Genomic DNA, 16,183 nt, shown 5'->3' on the forward strand with positions numbered 1-16,183 from the left:
CTGCCAGTGCCTGAGTACGCACTGATGCTGGTGCATGAATACACCTTGTTCCGGTATCGGGTGGCACTTGGAAAACAATCACTTGGTGGTCGCCTCCCAGCAGTGGGAGCACAGCACCCGTGGGGCACAGTGGTCCCTGGGGAGCTGAGCCTGTTGGGGACCAGTGGGACACGCTGGTCCTGGGGGAGCTGAGCCCAGTGCTGGTGACTGGGGGCAGAAGAGACACTTTTCCCACCCCACCGCACCAGGACTGGGGTCAAAACACTCCCCTAGGTCCCCTGGGAGCGCAGGGTGGGATCCAACCTCCCACCACCCCCAGTGCCCCACAGCACCGGGGCTGACTTGTCCCAGCCCGAGGGCACCGTAGGCAGGAGAAGGGGGAGCCAGTCCATCTAACCTCCCCAAGGAGAAATAATCCTGTTTACCTTCCCCTGCCTTATCGGGCAGGAGGCCGGTGCCGAGCTGCCGGAGGGGGTTGTGCCATCCTTTTTTCCCCAGGAAAGGTGGCTTGGCGTCACTGCGGCGCCTTCAGGCCTAATCCAAGGGGCAAAGCTCTGGAATTATTGCAAATCCTCCAAATCTGGGGGTAACAAGCAGCCAGAGAAGAGACTAAATCCATTTGGGAATGGAAGGTTGGGGACAGACCTCGGCTCCATTTTGGGATCTGCCTTTGGGACTTGTCTGCTGGTGAGCAGATGAGCCCAGTTTCTGCATCCCGTGGGAGCATCCTCACCTGGTGCTTGTGCAAATACCCCCAGGGACCACTTTTCCTCCAGATTTCCCTGACATCATTGTGGGTTTACTTTCAAAGCCGAGCCTAAACAAATAAATCGGGTGTATTGCTCTCTTTACGGTTGGGTTTTACAGCCCCAGCACCTGGTGAGTCACTGTTATCGTTGCTGCCTGACAGAGAAACCCTGATGTGGGGTGGGGGTGGACCTACCTCCCCATTTGATGTATTTTAGGGAGCAAGGCTGAGGGAGGTGGAACAGCAGCGACTGGGGAGCGGGAACACCCACAGCCGCTCAAGGCAACTGCAGAACTTCCTCAGGCTCCCCTGGGATTGCCATCCTCCAAGGTTCCCAAGGCTGCCCTGGCATCGCTCACCAGATTTGGATGGGGGACCTCCGGGCATCGCCTCCCACCAGCACTCTACTTCTTCATCCGCACCCTCCTCCGCCGCCCACCAGAGCTGGGCTGAGCCCCGCTCACTGTTGCACCTCCCCTGGGAGCACCATAGTCTCCCAAGCTGCTTTTAGGGGGGGGTCTCGGCACCCTCGGCTGGGGCTATCACCGCTTGGCAGCGGGCCTGGCACTCGCTGGGTCGCCCTCGGCTTCAGACGGTGCTGAGGCACCTCTGCCCATACTTGCCTGGCCTTGGCTGGCAGCAGCCTGGCGGGACATGCCCTCGCCTGCTGGAGCCTGCCCGTCCCACAGCCGCGCCGCCAAGCTCCCCCAGCACGCTCCCCCTCGCCTGCCGCCAGCACCAGGGCTTTGAGGAGCTTTTAGGAAGTTTTAGGCCTCTGAGGAGCTTTTAGAGTTTTTAGGAAGTCTTAAAGGGGTTTTTTTGGAGCTTTTAGGGTTTTAGGAACTTTTAGGACTTTAGGAAATTTTAGGGCTTTTAGGAGCTTTTAGGGTTTGTAGGAACTATTAGGGCCTTTAGTAACTTTTAGGGCTTTTAGGAACTTTAGCCATATTTAGGAACTTTTTGGGCTTTAGGAGCTTTTAGGGGTTTTAGGATCTTCTAGGGCTTTTAGGGTTTTTAGGAGCTTTAGGGCTTTTAGGTCTTTTAGGAACTTTTAGGGCTTAGGAGCTTTTTAGGAACTATTAGGGCTTTAAGAATTTTTAGGGCTTTTAGGAACTTTTAGTGTTTTTAGGAACTTTTAGGGCTTTTAGTGTTTTGAGGAGCTTTGAGGAACTTTTTAGGGGTTTCAGGAACTATTAGGGTTTTCAGGAACTTTTAGGGCTTTGAGGAACTCCCCAGCTTGAGCAATAAACACTTATCAGGCCGAGTGAGTCCCACTGGCCTGAACCCAAGGGCATGTGTCCCTTGCAAGGGACAACACAAGGATTTCCTCCCTCTCCCTGCTCAGCCAGTGTCTTTGAAGACAGCAGCACAGCCTGACGACTTACAGATAATCCCGATAACATCAACAAGTGCAGGCATTGACCTAAAAATAATGCCTGATAACGTCAAGTGCAGACAAAAGGCTCTTTGTTCCATAAACAGCGGCAAAAACATCCCCTAAAATGTCCTTTCCTCACTGGGATGCGGGGTCCGCACCTGATCCTCTCTTCCAGGAGGGCCTGATGCTGCGGGAGCCGCCACTGGGTTTAGCAGCATTATTCCTGGGAGGCAGATTTATGGCATTTCCCAAAGGAGCTGGTCGGGATGACCCACAGCAGGAGGCTTGGCTCGCCACGATGCTCCCACAGCTCTGGCTGCTATCAGCGTGTGTTTCCGAGCTGGCCCTGCTCCCCATGGCGTGGGGATGGTTGGGCTTCAAAGGCAGCCGCGTTAGCCACGGTCCGGCCGCATGAGGCCGTGTGAGCTGCTTCCCATGGGAGCCTCGTCCCGTGGGAGCCTTTTCCCATGGGGGCCTCGTCCCATGGGAGCCTTTTCCCATGGGGGCCAGGGAAATCTGGGGCGTGGAGCTGGAAATTAAACCAAGCTGGGGGGCGATGCGAGCATGCGGGATGTCCCCCGCTCTGGAGGTCCCAGCACAGCCATGGCACCTCCAGTGCCGCAGCCGCCTTTTATGTCTATTGCCTTCCCTGCCAGAGCAGGAGGTTGTTTCCACCCTTCCCCCAGCAGAAAGAAGAGTCTTATTCAAGCCTTTGAAAATATCTGCAAGAGCAACTATTTACCCAGGGCACTTCCCGGAGCCCTCCCCGCCTGCCCTCCTCCCTCGGCTCCCGGCAGCCCTGGCTTTCTCCTGCCTGGCTGCTTTTCAGGGCACACAAAGGGCTGGCAGGGCTGGATGCAGGCACCACTTTGCAGCAGCTTTGTCCGCTCCTGCAGCGCCCATCGCTGCCACGATTCTTCCAGCCTCAGCTCCCACCACCGCTGCCATGGCAGACTGCCCATCTCTAGCCTTGGGATGGGTGGTGGGAGCCATGTGCCCTGGCTGGGGGGGTCACATCCAGGCTCCGCAGCCCACATCCCAGCCCACCTCCTCCAGGGATGTGCCATGGTGGGCACAGGGGACCCATTCCCCAGCTCCCCCCAGTTCGGGGCCTGGGCTCCTTGCCCTGTTTCTCGCCTCTGTTGTTTCCTGCGGGGAGCAGGACAGGGTTCACGGGGACACTCCGTCCCGGCTGCTTTCCCATTAATTGTTATTTTTTAATCCCATTTGCAGCCAGGCGTGCAGCCACACAGCTCCGTCTCTCCGCTGGATGCCCGCCAGCCCAGAGTTGAAGGGCGGCAGGATAGGGCACTCCCGGCTCCCGGCTGGCCCCAGCCGTGGTCCCCCAGCCCAGCCCAGTCCCAAGGCCGGTCCTGGTCCTGGTTTTGATCCTCGTCCCGGTGCCGGTGCCGGCCAGGCGGGGTGATGCAGCCCGGTGCCCCCAGGCAGAGCCGGGCTGAGCCGGCCCGGGATGGGCTGGGCCGGGCACAGCCGGGCAGGTGCCGTGACCGAGGGTCGGTGACTCCGCTGCGATCCCGGAGGGTCTTGGAGGGGTCGGTGCGGCGCGACCCCGTCCCGGTCCCGCCCCGCTGAGTCACGGCCTGCCCGGGGGGACGGGGCGGGGCTGGGGGGGCGGGCCCGTTTGTCCCGCTGCACCGAGCCGAGCCCAGCCGGGCTGGGCTGCAAGGTGCCGAGCGGTGCCGAGCCGGGCCGGGCCGGGCCGAGCGGTGCCGAGCCCAGGCGAGGCGAGCCGAGCCGAGCCGAGCTGAGCCGAGCACAGGTATCGGGGGCAGCGGGAGCGGCAGAGCCGGGCGGGGGGGAGGAAGGGCGGGAGGGTCCGGTGTTTGCTTTGGGGGTCCCAAAGGCCACGGTAAGGGGCGCTGCCGGGCTCGCCCTTACTGGGGATACTGGGAGGGGATGGTGCGGGGTCCTCGGTGCGGGCACAGACAGGAGGCGCCCACTGGGTGCGGGGGCGAGTGGGGTGGGCATCTGTCAGCCCCTGGGGCCAGCCCCGCAGGACTGGGAGGGCACTGGGGCTCCGCGCGGCTGGGATTGGTGCCACTGGGTAGCACCCTGGGGTGCCCAGTTGGCCGCTGGGGCAGGGAGCAGCCTGTGTGGATGGAGCTAAGGGGTGCTCCGTGGGGGCTTTGGGATGCACCCTGCTCCCGAAGGGATGGGGACATTTTGCCTCCCTACGCCTGAGCGGTGGGTGCGATGCCTCCGTCTGGGCAGGGACCGGGGGGTGGTCCCTGCTCATGGCCAGGGCGCGAGTTGTCCGGTGAAGCCTCCAGCCCTGCTAAATGGGGCTCACCCTCGCCTGTCCCAGAGCCACGAAGCCCCCTGAGCCACCCGGGACCAGCTGCACCCAGCTGCTGCTGGCGGCACAGCTGGGCCCCGCGAAGCCCCTGCCATCGGGCCAGGCCCTGGAGGGGAGCCACCAGTGCGCCCCATTCCTCCTCCTCCTCCCTCCTGGCGAAGGGCGCAGCATCCCCGGGGGACCGCCGGTGTCTCGACAGGGTGATCTCCCTCCCCTAAAATGCCTGGTGGGGGCATTCCTCCTGCAACATCTCAGCTTGCTGCTGCCGGTCCTGGCATGCCGCTGCGGTCCTGGCATGCCGCTGTGGGATGCGGGATGCTCTGGGTGCTCCCTGCCTGCAAGCTGCCTGGACTGCCCCTCCAGAGGGACCAGCAAAACCCAGTGAGGCCAGCTGGAGAATTGAAATGAAGTCTCCTGGAATAACCTCCTGGCAGCAAGTCCAAATGGCTGTTGAGGAGGGAAGGCAGCCAAAGCTCGTTTCATAGTCTGAGGGCTGCAGTAACCCCCACCCCCCCAAGCTCCACCGCCAGTGGGGAGCCAGGAGTGTTTCAAAGATGGGGGGGGGGGGCGCAAATCCTTTAAGCCTGGGTGCGCAGCTACAGTGGGTTTTGCTGTGCCCCTTGCTGGGTTTGCAGCTCCCACGTGAATTAAGCCGGGGACTAAAAAAGCTGCATACTTGGTTGCAGTCCATCTCTTAATCCCACAGCCTGGGGGCTGCTATTCACAGAGCAACAGGTTTGGAAGCAACTGCGTGTTGCTGGGACAGGGACCCCCAGGGCTGTCCCTGCACCTTGCGGTAGCAACTGTGGGTGTTAGAAGGACGCAGTGCTGCGGGGTTTGCAGGCAGCGGGCTGGGTGGCTCCGGGTGTGCCAGTGCCTGTGTGGTACCAGCTGGGCGGCAGCCTGTTGGCGCCTGTTTTTCATGAGGGCTCCGACCCACCAACTCCTTTCCCATCAGCTCACCGACAGCTGAGGATTGGCAGGGATCCGGGGAGGGGGCCCACGGCCTCTTACCTAGCTCCTCAGGTGCTGCAGACCTTGTCCCGACTGTGCTTGGCTTTTCTGCAACCAGAAAACCCTGCCGGGACCAGGTTCACCCTCGCCGGGCTCCAGGTTGGCTGCTTCCCATGCCAAATGCCTGGGAGCCTGATTTGGGGTGCGCCTGGGCTGCTCTGCACCGCCCTGTACGTCCCTTCCCCAGCACCCATGGCATGGGCGGGCGATGGGGACCTTGCTCATGCAGAGGGGAACAAGACCTGGGAGGTGACGGGGTGTTTTGGGAGCCATTTAAAACCCAGGGGAGTGGTTTGGGTGGAGGGAAGGTACAATCTGACCCCCAGGAGGAGGCCAAGGCATTGCTCCTGAAAAAGGCTGAGCAGTGGGATCGCACTGTAAGCACGACTTTCTGCACCCCCCAGGGCTGGTGACGCCTGCACCACTTTATTCCCATTTCACAACAGCCCTCAATTCGCCGCAGGCATACCTGGTTCTTCACAGACCATTTGCAGCCCCTGCCGAAGCCGCAGGCTTTGAATACCACCGAGCTGGGTGCCATGTTGCCCAGGTGCTGGAGGAAGTGCTGATTTAGTTTGCTGCGATATTTCTGTCTGTGGTGTTTTTCAGAAAATGAAACTTTTTTTGGATTTTGAATGTTAAGACCCAGCTTTAAGCAAACGCTCCATCTCGAGAGCCTCAGGCACCGGCAGTCTGCCTGTGCCAGCCTCCCCTCGGCTCTCCCCATGCCTGTTCAGGAAGGGATGGTTGCCAGCGGCTGGCAAAGGACGGATCTGGCAGGGAGCTGTGCCGCTCCCATGGGAATCTTTATCAGGTCTGGTTTTGTCCTGTTGGCAAAACTCAGCTCACGGGTGCTGGGTGTTGTGTGCAGCCCCACAGCCTGGGAAAAGCCGAACTGCCGTGCCCCATCCCGTGGCACAGCCGGGCTGCTGGAGCAGCGCAGCTGCCGCTCAGCTCCTCGGGCATTAACAAATGTGCCGGGTCGGACCCTGCCGCCCACCGGTGACGGGAAAGGCTTGCATGCCAATGCCGTGAATAACGTGCATGCTGGCCCCTGCGTGCATGGGCCGCTGGCCAAAGACAAGGGCGCTTTGTGAAGCACCCGGGTGACTGATGCTGGGGCATCCCCTTTGTGGGGGGGTCCCCGCTCCAGCCCCAGGGCGCATCATCTGTGGTCCCTATGATGGAGGCTGGTTGTGCAAAGCTGTTCTACATCTTGGGGAGCTCGTCATGGCTTGCCTCTCCGTGCCTCAGTTTCCCCATCCGGTTCCCAAGACCTTGCCTGTGTAACAGGCTGTGAGTGACGAGCTGTGGGCTCATTAGCATCTCGAGGAACAGAGCATCAGCGTATTTTCCTAACAGACCTGGAAGGAAAACAGAGATAAAAGCCCCTGGATCTCCCCATTTCCGGTGTTTGTTTGAGGCGTCAGAGCATCTTCCCTTCTCCTCGGGGAAACACGTCACGTCCAAAAGTCACATGCCATGTCCAAAATCTTAAATACCTGCTGCCAGGTCACCCAGAGACCACAGTAAGGTGGTAGTAAACACCAAGCTTTCTTCTTTTTCGTGGGTTTTTTAGGTTTTTTTTCCCATTTGCCTCCATGTTTAGAGGTCGCAATATTATTCCTTGGCCTTTCTTTCAGAAATCAGTGTGTTCTTTTAATAGGAGGATATAATGCGATGCTCGAGGCTGAGCCTCCCTCTCTGCCAGTGGCAAGGGAGCCTGGTCCAGTCTGCGTAGCCCCAGGGGTGTCCCTGCCACCTCTTTTTACATCATCTGACCGATTTTGCAGCCAAAACAGGAGTTTTTCTATGCATTGTTGTTGTTGGAGGAGCTCACCCCCCAGGCTCTGGCTGGGACAGCAGGTAAAGCCACCCTGCCTTGGGGATGATGGAGTGGAGGTAGGGTTGGTGCCGAAATGGGTCTCTGCTTGGTCACCATGATAGTGCAGGGCTTTTGGAAACGGTTGATGCTGGGGAGATGGCCTGGTGGCAGTGGGGACGTGAGGCATCACCGGGCAGGGTACCTGGGTGTGGTGATGCCGCGCGTCCTCACTGCCACCCAGGGATGGGAAGATGATGGGGCAGGATCCAGCCCCGGCGTGGGCTTGGTGCATCCGGCTCCCTCCAGTGCTGCTTATCGCCAGCACAGATGAGAACTGCGTTTCCCTGCTGAGAAACCAGTTTCGGGGATTTTCTCTCGCTATTGTTTGGCTCAGGAAACAGCAATCGGCATTGGGGCGAGCAGGACCATATAGGGCTTGGAGGGGAAATACCAGCTCCCCCACCCACATCCCCACAGGGATTTCTGGTCCCGGTTGAGTAACGGCTGAAAGGGGCTGATCCTGTCCTCTGACCACCCCAATAAAATCCCAACAGAGCCAGCACAGCAAAATGGGCTGAAGCCTCATTGGGATTCAGCATTCCCCATCCAGAGGGGATGCTTTCCTGGCACGCTGACTCTGTGCCATCATGCCATGGTTGGCATTCACGTGCCGCTCCGGTGCTTCTGAGCGATCCAGGTGTTTCCCATCACCACTGGCATTTTGCCACCCTGGATTCATGCTTTTCAGATACACATGCCTGTATATGCACGTGCATGTACCTGCCAGCCCTGTCCACATCCCGCTACTGCTGCCTGTGCCATACCCTCCCAGTCCACACTGGGAAGCCTCATTAGCACCACACTCAATTATACCCTTGGCAGCAGGTTAATTAACAACCTGAAGCCCCCATCTTCTAGTGATAAACTGCTGCAAGCAGATAGGGAGGGACAGCGAGTGGGCTGTGCCCACGGTGACGTGCCGGCGCAGGATGTGCCCTGGCTCTGTGCTGGCTGGAGAAACCTCTGGGAGAAGCGCATGCTGGTGGGAGAAACCTGCTAACAGGGACGCCGAGGTTTCAAGCAAGCAATTTTCCCCCAACCTTCCCATCTGATAACTCTTGGGTGCCTGGGAGAGCTCACAAGCCTTTGCAGATGGTGCTGGTGGGTGCCCTGGCACCCACTTGCAGCAAATGAAACAGGATTCGGCCACTCAGTGGGTTTCGAGAAGGATGCTTTGAGAGCAGCACAGGAGTGAGATGCGGCAGTGGCAAACTGGACGCCGGCTTGGCTTTGGGCATTAGCAAGTGTTTGGCTCTGCCGGCTGGTCCAGCAGCCCCCACTGATGCTGTCCCGCCCTGGGGGGGCTCCCGCTGGTTGCTGGACCCTGGCAGGATGGGTCCCGCCAGCCTCAACCCATTGCTGGGGTGACAGCAGGGCAAGGAGGAGGTGAAGCTCAGTGCATCCCAGCAGTGTCAGAGATGCAGTCTGTGGCATGGGCGAGGCAGAAAGCACGATGGGAGCGGCTGCAGTGTGAAGGCTGTGGCTGGGTGGAGTGCGTGGGTGCAGCAGCACCCGAGGGTGCTCGGCGCTGGCCTGGGTGCAGGTCACAGGAGCTCTGGCCACATATAAAGACAAAGAAAAGGGTGGTGGAGCAGAGTGCAGGTTGAAGGGATGGGGAAAGGGGATGTAGAGGACATTGCCCAGCTGGTCACAAGGGGTAGAAGGGGTTTTGGCAGCGGTGGTTGCTGCGTCGGCATCTCAGGGGTGAGCCCAGGAGAGCCCATTTCTGCCAGGCTGAAATGACAGAGTAGTTTGCAACGTGCCCAGCTCCTCGGCTAATCTGCAGAAGCTGAAAGCACCCGAGAAAATAATTTTAGGGCTGGCAAATTAGGAAACCACCATTTCTTTCTGTTCCTATCGCTTGTGATAAGAAACCAAGGCTCAAACCAAAATATGGAGCAGGGAGATGAAGAGGGGACCCCTCCCATGGTGAATCATTGGCAGTTGGTGCCTGTGCTGGGGTGGTGGGCCACCCTCTCCGTGCTGAGAGCCTGGCGACCTGTCTGCCAGCCTCCCCCATCCTTCCAGCCCTGTGGCTGGGGAGCTGGCCGAGACACCAGCTGGTGTCCTACCAGCACAGCCTTTGCTCTCCATCCCCTGACCCCATGGTGTGGGTGATGATACCCAAATACTCATGTGGTCCCTTTCCTTTGTACCCTTCCAGGCTCTGCTTTCTCCTTGGAGGCCAAGCCAAAGCAGAGAGCTGCCTGGGATGAAGGTCCTCCTTCTGCTCCTTCTCTCCCCCTTTCAAGGTAGACTGCCCCAACCGCGTCCTGCCCCGGGACGGTGAGCCAGGCTTGGGCTGCTGGAAGTAATTGGCAACCCCCAAAAATTGGCTGGGGGAGCACCAAGGGGCATTTGCGGCTGTGGCTTCCACAGACTTGAAATGTCTTGTGGGCCGATGTGCCTCTGGTGGGGTCTCTGGGGCAGGATGGGTCCTTTCCAGGGAAAGGAGATGGTCTCCATCCATCCTTTCTGGGGATGGAGAGGTCCTCTGTTAGTGTCTGCTGATGTGGGTAGTGGTACCTGGGAGAGGGTGGCCCCGAGAGACAGGACGTCCTGCTGCACCAGGAGCCCTGGGGAATCGTCCCAGTGTGGCCGTGGGGACACTGGGGAGGTGGCCAACATCACGCAGCCCATCCAGGACAGAATCAGGATGACTGGGGCAAAGAGCCCGGCGTGCCACGCACGAGGCCTGCCACGGGGGTGCAGTGTTTGCTGGGGGTGGCCACCCCTCCGGCTGAGCCGGTGTCTCTGTGCACTTGTGCAACGCAGGGGTGGGAGCCAGCAGCCGTCGGGAAGAGGACTTCTGCTTCTGCGGTGACCGAAACCAGACCCAGAGCAGCTCCGTCATCTACGAGCATGGCCCCGCCACCATCTCCATTGAGAACACGGCCCAGGCGCTGATCATAAAAAGGCCCTTTTTGCCAAACAGGAGAAACTCTTACTACCAGTACAGCTTGCCCCCTGCCTTGGGCAGGTACCGCTTCTGCGTCTACTGGTTCAAGGCCAACAGGACCCTGAGGCTGGTGTATGGGAAGCAGAGCTTCCTCCTGGGTGGAGACCAGTCCAGCAGCATCGCCCGGGGGAAGGAGAGTCAGAAGACTGAAAGAACCAACACCTCCATCTTCAATGTGTCCTACATCTCAAAGGGCGGGAAGAACACCTCCCTTGACAGTGCATCTGAATACTTCTTCCCCGGTAAAGGCAATTCAATGTTACTTTAATGAAATGAAGGGTTTGTTTCATCCCCAGCCCATTCTCTAGCCATCAGCAGAGCATTGGTGGTGTCCCAGTATGTGCTACAGAATGATGATGTGAAAACATAGCTGAAGGATGATGGAAGGGAACATAGGTTTGCTTGCTTGAAGGAGCCCAGAGGCAGCCTGTGGTACCCAGGCTCCCTAGAGATGAAGATGGAGATCTTCAAAAGTGTTTTGCCCCCTAAAATCCTGGGAAATAGTGTGCTTTGCAGAGGTGTCCAAGGGTCCTGTCTGCAATGCTAGGCACCTAGCTAGCCTCAGCCAGCCTGGTCCCAATGGCCGCAGCAGGAGCCGAGCTCTGGGTGGCAGGGGAAGCCCTCTGGGTTGGGGTCTCCATCAGCTCCCCAGGCTTGGGGTCACCTTGAAGCCCTCTGCTTTCTGCTCCCACCAGGGCTGTGCCTGGTTGGTTTGGGGCACAGGGAAGCTGGCTCTGCCCATGCGTTTCATGGCATTTCCTTTTGTGTGCCCATCAGCCTCTCCAGAGAGGATGCCTGTCTGGGAGCAAGACGTGGAGGAGCAGCTCACCGCTTTGGACAGCCTCATCGCCCAGCCCCTGGCACTGGCCACGGGAGCCATGGAGCAACAGATGCTTCGGCGGTGAGTTCACAGCTCTGCCATTCCTGCTGCCACTGATGCGGTGCCCGCTGCATCCCGCTCACTGTGCCCCTTCCTTGACAGCAAACTTGGGGAGCTGGAGAAGACGCTGGCCAGGGTGGAGCTCGAAGGGCAGAACCAGACCTTCGGAAAGGCCACCGTGCATGCGACTGTCCTGAGGGTCCAGCCCACTCAGGCTCCTCGGCACCTGGCCTTTGCTTCCCAAAGAGAGGTGGGTCCTGGGCAGCCTGCCCTGGTGGTCTTGGCCCACTGGCATCCTCTCCCAACTTCTCTCCTGACGAGTCTCTCCTTGCAGGAAGGTGGAGAGGTCCATGGGTTCACAGTGGACCTGCCGAGCAGCCTGTTCACGGTGGCGAAGAAGAGGGAGGAGGGGGTGGAGCACAGGGTGCTCCTCATGGACATCAACAGCCAGACCATGTTCCAGGTAACGCCCATGCGTGTTGCATGGTGGGGTGTCCCCACTGAGCTGGGGGTGCTCACTCGGAGAAGATGCTTCAAAGATGAGCTAGAAGCTTGATGGGGAAAGAGGCATGGGACCTCCTTCTTGGGGACTCTCACACATTTCAGGCCTGGCAGTTCTCCCTTCCCACACTGCCACCGCCTTCTCTTCTCCAACAGGATGAAAACAGCAGCCATGTCCTGGGTGACAAGGTGGTGGGCATCTCCCTGGTGGACATGGTGGTGGCCAACCTCTCCGACCCAGTGGTCCTCACTTTCTTCCACGACCAGCTGCCGGTAGGTGGGGAAACAGCCTCATTGAACCTGATCCCACCAGGAATGGAGGGGCAAGGAGGGCTCAAGCCCTGCCAGCTTAGAGAGTGGTCATAATCCAGCAGGTCCATGCCCTTGGCCTGCCTGTACGGCGTCTGCTACGTCTTCTGGGGCTGTGTCGTGACCATGGCTTCACTGTGTGCACTGGTGGTGGCACTGCCTGTGCCTGTCCAGGAGATGCTGCTTTGCAGATACGTCACCTCCAGCACAATCTTCAGGGCTGGGGGACACTTTGAGTTAACAGTCCCTTGGCTCATTCATGGACCTGTCAGGTGCCTGCTCAAAGCTGAACCCCTTGTTTAAAAAAGGGGACCTGGTAGGAGGTATCTGCTCCGCGAGCTGCCAAGAGAATGATCTTTGCCTGGAGCCCGCTCCCATGATACGGGACAGTTTGTCTCCTGAGATCGTCTCACCTCCTGCCCCATGTTCTCCCCTATCAAATGTGCTGGCCAGGCAACAAACCCACTGCTGCACCCTGATCAGGGCCCGTGGTTTTGTCATTGCAGAGGAATGTGACCCCGCTGTGCGTCTTCTGGCAGGAGGACACCACCGGTGAGTGCTCCTGCGCTTGGGTGTGAAGCCAGGTGCTGCCTTTGCTCCTTTTGCAGGGTACCACAGACCCACTGGTAAGGGTAAAAGTCGCTCTGCACCTCCCTTTCTTGCTCCAGCTCCATAAACCTTTCCTGCAGGCTTGATTTCAGGTTTTTCCCACTGTAGCTAACCTAAGAGCTTTCTCCCTCCCTAGGGGTAGGTCCTGATGCTGAGGGTGCTATCTGAGTGTGTGTACTTGGCATGGGACAAGCTGGGACCCCCACCTTTGTCCTCCCCCCTGCCATGGACACCTTGCCCTGAAGATCCACAAACCCCACGCAGATGTTCCTGCTGCTCACCAGCCGCTCTCTCTTTCTCTTGCGCAGCCAGCTCTGGGAGCTGGGACAGCTACGGTTGTACAACAGTGATGGGAGGCAGACAGACAGACTGCAGATGCAACCACCTCACCTACTTTGCCGTGCTGATGGTGGGTAACACCTTCCCGCAGCTCTACATCATTCCCACCGGCTGTTCTTCCTCACCATCTCTCGTTCCTCCTTCTCCTCAGGTATCCTCCCCAGAGATCACCTACATACACAGGGATTACCTGAGTATCATAACCTACATTGGCTGCCTGATCTCAGCTTTGGCATCTATTTGCACCATCTTCTTCCTCTACTTCAGGTACAGACTGACAGTCCACCCCACTACACCTGGGTGGGCACAAACTGTCCAGATGCAGTTGGTGGCCTGGCTAGAAGCATGGTAAAGGAGACATGCTTGAAGAAAACAGAGTTCTCCTCTCTAGAAACCACCCCCTCGGCCAGGTATCCTGCAGGGCACTCGAAAACACTGGCTGTTTTCAATGATTTTGGAAATCAGCTTGGTGGTTGTTACGGATCTGGCAAGCAGAAGCCTGCAAAGATCTTTTCAAGGCCCTGGTGGAGAACACGAGTGTTTTCTCCTGAGTCATGTCACTGATCCTACATGGATGATTCAGAGCTGAAATGATGTCGCTCCCTACGCTCCATGGCCTAGATCTGAAATGCAGGGTCAGCTGCAGGGACCTGAATTTGCACATGTAGCGGGGGGTCCCACCTGTGGGGTTAGGTTCTCAGCCCCTGACAGCACCAGAGCTCCTGGCTCTTCTGGCTGGGGCGAGTTGCCCCATGCAGAGCTATGGGGTATTGTGGGGCCCCAAGGATGCTGGTCAGGCGTGGTGGTGAGGTCTCCCCACCTTGATTCTCCAGAAGCAAGCAGCGAGACCAGATCACGAGCATGCACATCCACATGAACCTGCTGGGCGCCATCTTCCTCCTGGACGTCACCTTCCTCATCTCTGAGCATTTGGCTTCCAGCAGCAGTGAGGCGGTCTGCAGAGCCGGGGGGCTGTTCCTGCACTTCTCCCTCCTGAGCTGTCTCACCTGGATGGGCATCGAGGGCTACAACCTCTACCGGCTTGTGATTGAAGTCTTCAATGCCTACCATGACCACTTCCTCCTCAAGCTCTGCCTGGTGGGCTGGGGTGAGCATGGGGGAGGCAGAGATGCCCTGAGGGCATGGGCCACTGGGTGGGGGGGCACCTGGGTGGGTCTTTCTCACCATATACAGTGCCTGGAGGGGGATGGAGATGCAGCTGTGGGGGAGCAGATGTCTGAAAGCAGAGGGGTCTCTCTGTCAAAAGACTTGGTAGAGGAGACAATGACTGAGAGCAGAAGCTGGTGCTAGAGCAAGGGTGGATCACCCTGGGGGTCACCCAGCAAGGGAGGCACGTGAGAGCCACTGCTTGGGGTCTTTAAATAGTAATGGGATCCTCTCTTTCTGAAAGAAACATCCAGGACAGTCCAGAGAGATGGGCTTGATGCAGGAAGCACCCACACATCTCTGCCATGCTTTGGGTAGGAGGCTGTGGTAGGAAGATCTCATGAAATTCCACAGCCCTGGGAGACCCCTGGCTGGGGTCAGTGTAGCACAGCTCACTCCTGGGCCGGGGCTTATGCCAGGCGTCCTTGTTGTGTGAGCCACCCTCAGTTCCCTCTTGGGAGGGAGGACATTGGTTTGTACTCTATACGGGGAGAAAGGGGCAACAAGTCTTTCCAGAAGGTCCAAGGGCCAGGGACTAGGGCAGCTGCTTCACTCTGTTCTTGCCACCCAGGACTCCCCTTCTTCTGCGTGACGCTGATCTTTCTGGCTAGCTGGACGAACTATGGCCCCTTCTCCATTCCTGTCTATGAATCCGTTGGTGGCAAATCCACCAATGCAACCATGTAAGTCATGGGAAATGGGTTGCCTGGTCCCTGGTCTTAGATAAAGTCAACTGGCGAAACCTTCACCATGTCCTACAGGCTTTCCTTAGCCCAGCTGTGGCTTCTCCGGAGCTTTGGGCAGGGTGGTGGTGGGGACACCCCCCCCCCCGCCCCGCGTAACTAGGCTGGGCGCTGGGTTTGCACCACACCTTCCTGCTTCCCCCGACCCCTCCAACTCATATCCCCATGGGATGATACAGCATAACCCTCTGCCCTTTCTCCTCCCTCCAGATGCTGGATCACAAGCCCCCTGATCCATAACGTCGTGAACGTGGGTTTCTTCAGCCTGGTGTTCCTCTTTAACTCGGTCATGCTGGGGGCCATGGTCCGGGAGATCCTCCGGCAGAACAAGAAAGGCCACAAGCTCAAGCACGTCCTAGCTCTCTTTGGGCTGAGTATCCTGCTGGGCATCCCCTGGGCGCTGGTCTTCTTCTCCTTCACCTCCGGCATCTTCCGCCTCGTCTCCCTTTACATCTTTACCATCATCAACTCCCTCCAAGGTGAGCTTGGGACACCAGGCTCCTCTGAAGGGCACCGGGGCTTTCATGGGGTATTGGTGGGGTGGTGACGGTGTACAAGAGGAGCTGTCCCTGGCAGGCTGGCTGGCTCATTCTTGGCTGCTCTTGGTCCTTCAAGGGGGTTCACCCACCCTTCCTCCTTCCTCTCCCAGGTTTCCTCATCTTCCTCTGGTACTGGACCATGGTGCTGCAGGCGAGAAAGTCCCCTGACTCGCAGAGCAGCTCCGACAGCATCAAACTGCAGCCCAACAGCAGCTAGAGCCACCTTGGCTGAGCCCTGTGATGGCCACACCACGCCGGGGCTCCCTGCACGGAGGATGGCTGTGGGAAGGACTGATGGCGTCTGCTTTGCTACCGCACCTGCCTCACAGGGCTGCTAGGAGCCCAGGGACCCACAGCAGGGCCAGCTGCCCCTTGCCTCTGCCGGCCCCCTCCCCAGTTTTCCCACCCACCACATCCTGCTGGGCAATGGCGCATCCCTTGGCTTGGCATCCTTGGGGCAGGAGGGAGGGATGCTTGCCCAGGCAGCGGGGGCTGCAGAATGTAGAAGGGGCAGGGACAGGGTCCCTGGTGCCTCTGGACATCCCCTCCCATGCCCCGAGGCCAGGGATGATGGGTGGGAAAGGCCCCATCTTCAGCCCTTGCTGCTGATCACTGAGAGGGTCCTTCCCCAGTGAAGACAGAATAACTGCCCCAGCGACACCCTCTAGCAGCTGAAATGATCTATTTTTGTTATTTTGTTGAATGTATATTTTTGGATGGTGTAGAAGTTTAATGAGCGCGCCTGCACACCAGACTTGTGCCCATTAAAGTTGTTCCTGCTTGGAGTGCGGCTCG

At 58.7% G+C, this 16,183-nt stretch overlaps 1 protein-coding gene across 1 annotated transcript; it reads left to right on the plus strand.

Moving 5' to 3' along the window:
• The first annotated feature begins 3,646 nt into the window (after window positions 1-3,646).
• Window positions 3,647-16,173, plus strand: ADGRG1 (adhesion G protein-coupled receptor G1). Its single transcript, XM_069793981.1, has 14 exons — window positions 3,647-3,906; window positions 9,507-9,594; window positions 10,118-10,543; window positions 11,079-11,202; window positions 11,284-11,431; window positions 11,516-11,644; window positions 11,839-11,955; window positions 12,498-12,543; window positions 12,909-13,009; window positions 13,091-13,206; window positions 13,773-14,047; window positions 14,678-14,789; window positions 15,060-15,328; window positions 15,499-16,173. Exons 2-14 carry the CDS (start codon window positions 9,555-9,557, stop codon window positions 15,603-15,605), a joined length of 2,010 nt encoding a protein of 669 aa, XP_069650082.1. The 5' UTR covers window positions 3,647-3,906; window positions 9,507-9,554; the 3' UTR covers window positions 15,606-16,173.
• Window positions 16,174-16,183: the final 10 nt, after the last annotated feature.

The sequence above is a fragment of the Haliaeetus albicilla genome, chromosome 10, assembly GCF_947461875.1.
Source record: "Haliaeetus albicilla chromosome 10, bHalAlb1.1, whole genome shotgun sequence".
NCBI classification, from domain to species: Eukaryota; Metazoa; Chordata; class Aves; order Accipitriformes; family Accipitridae; genus Haliaeetus; species Haliaeetus albicilla.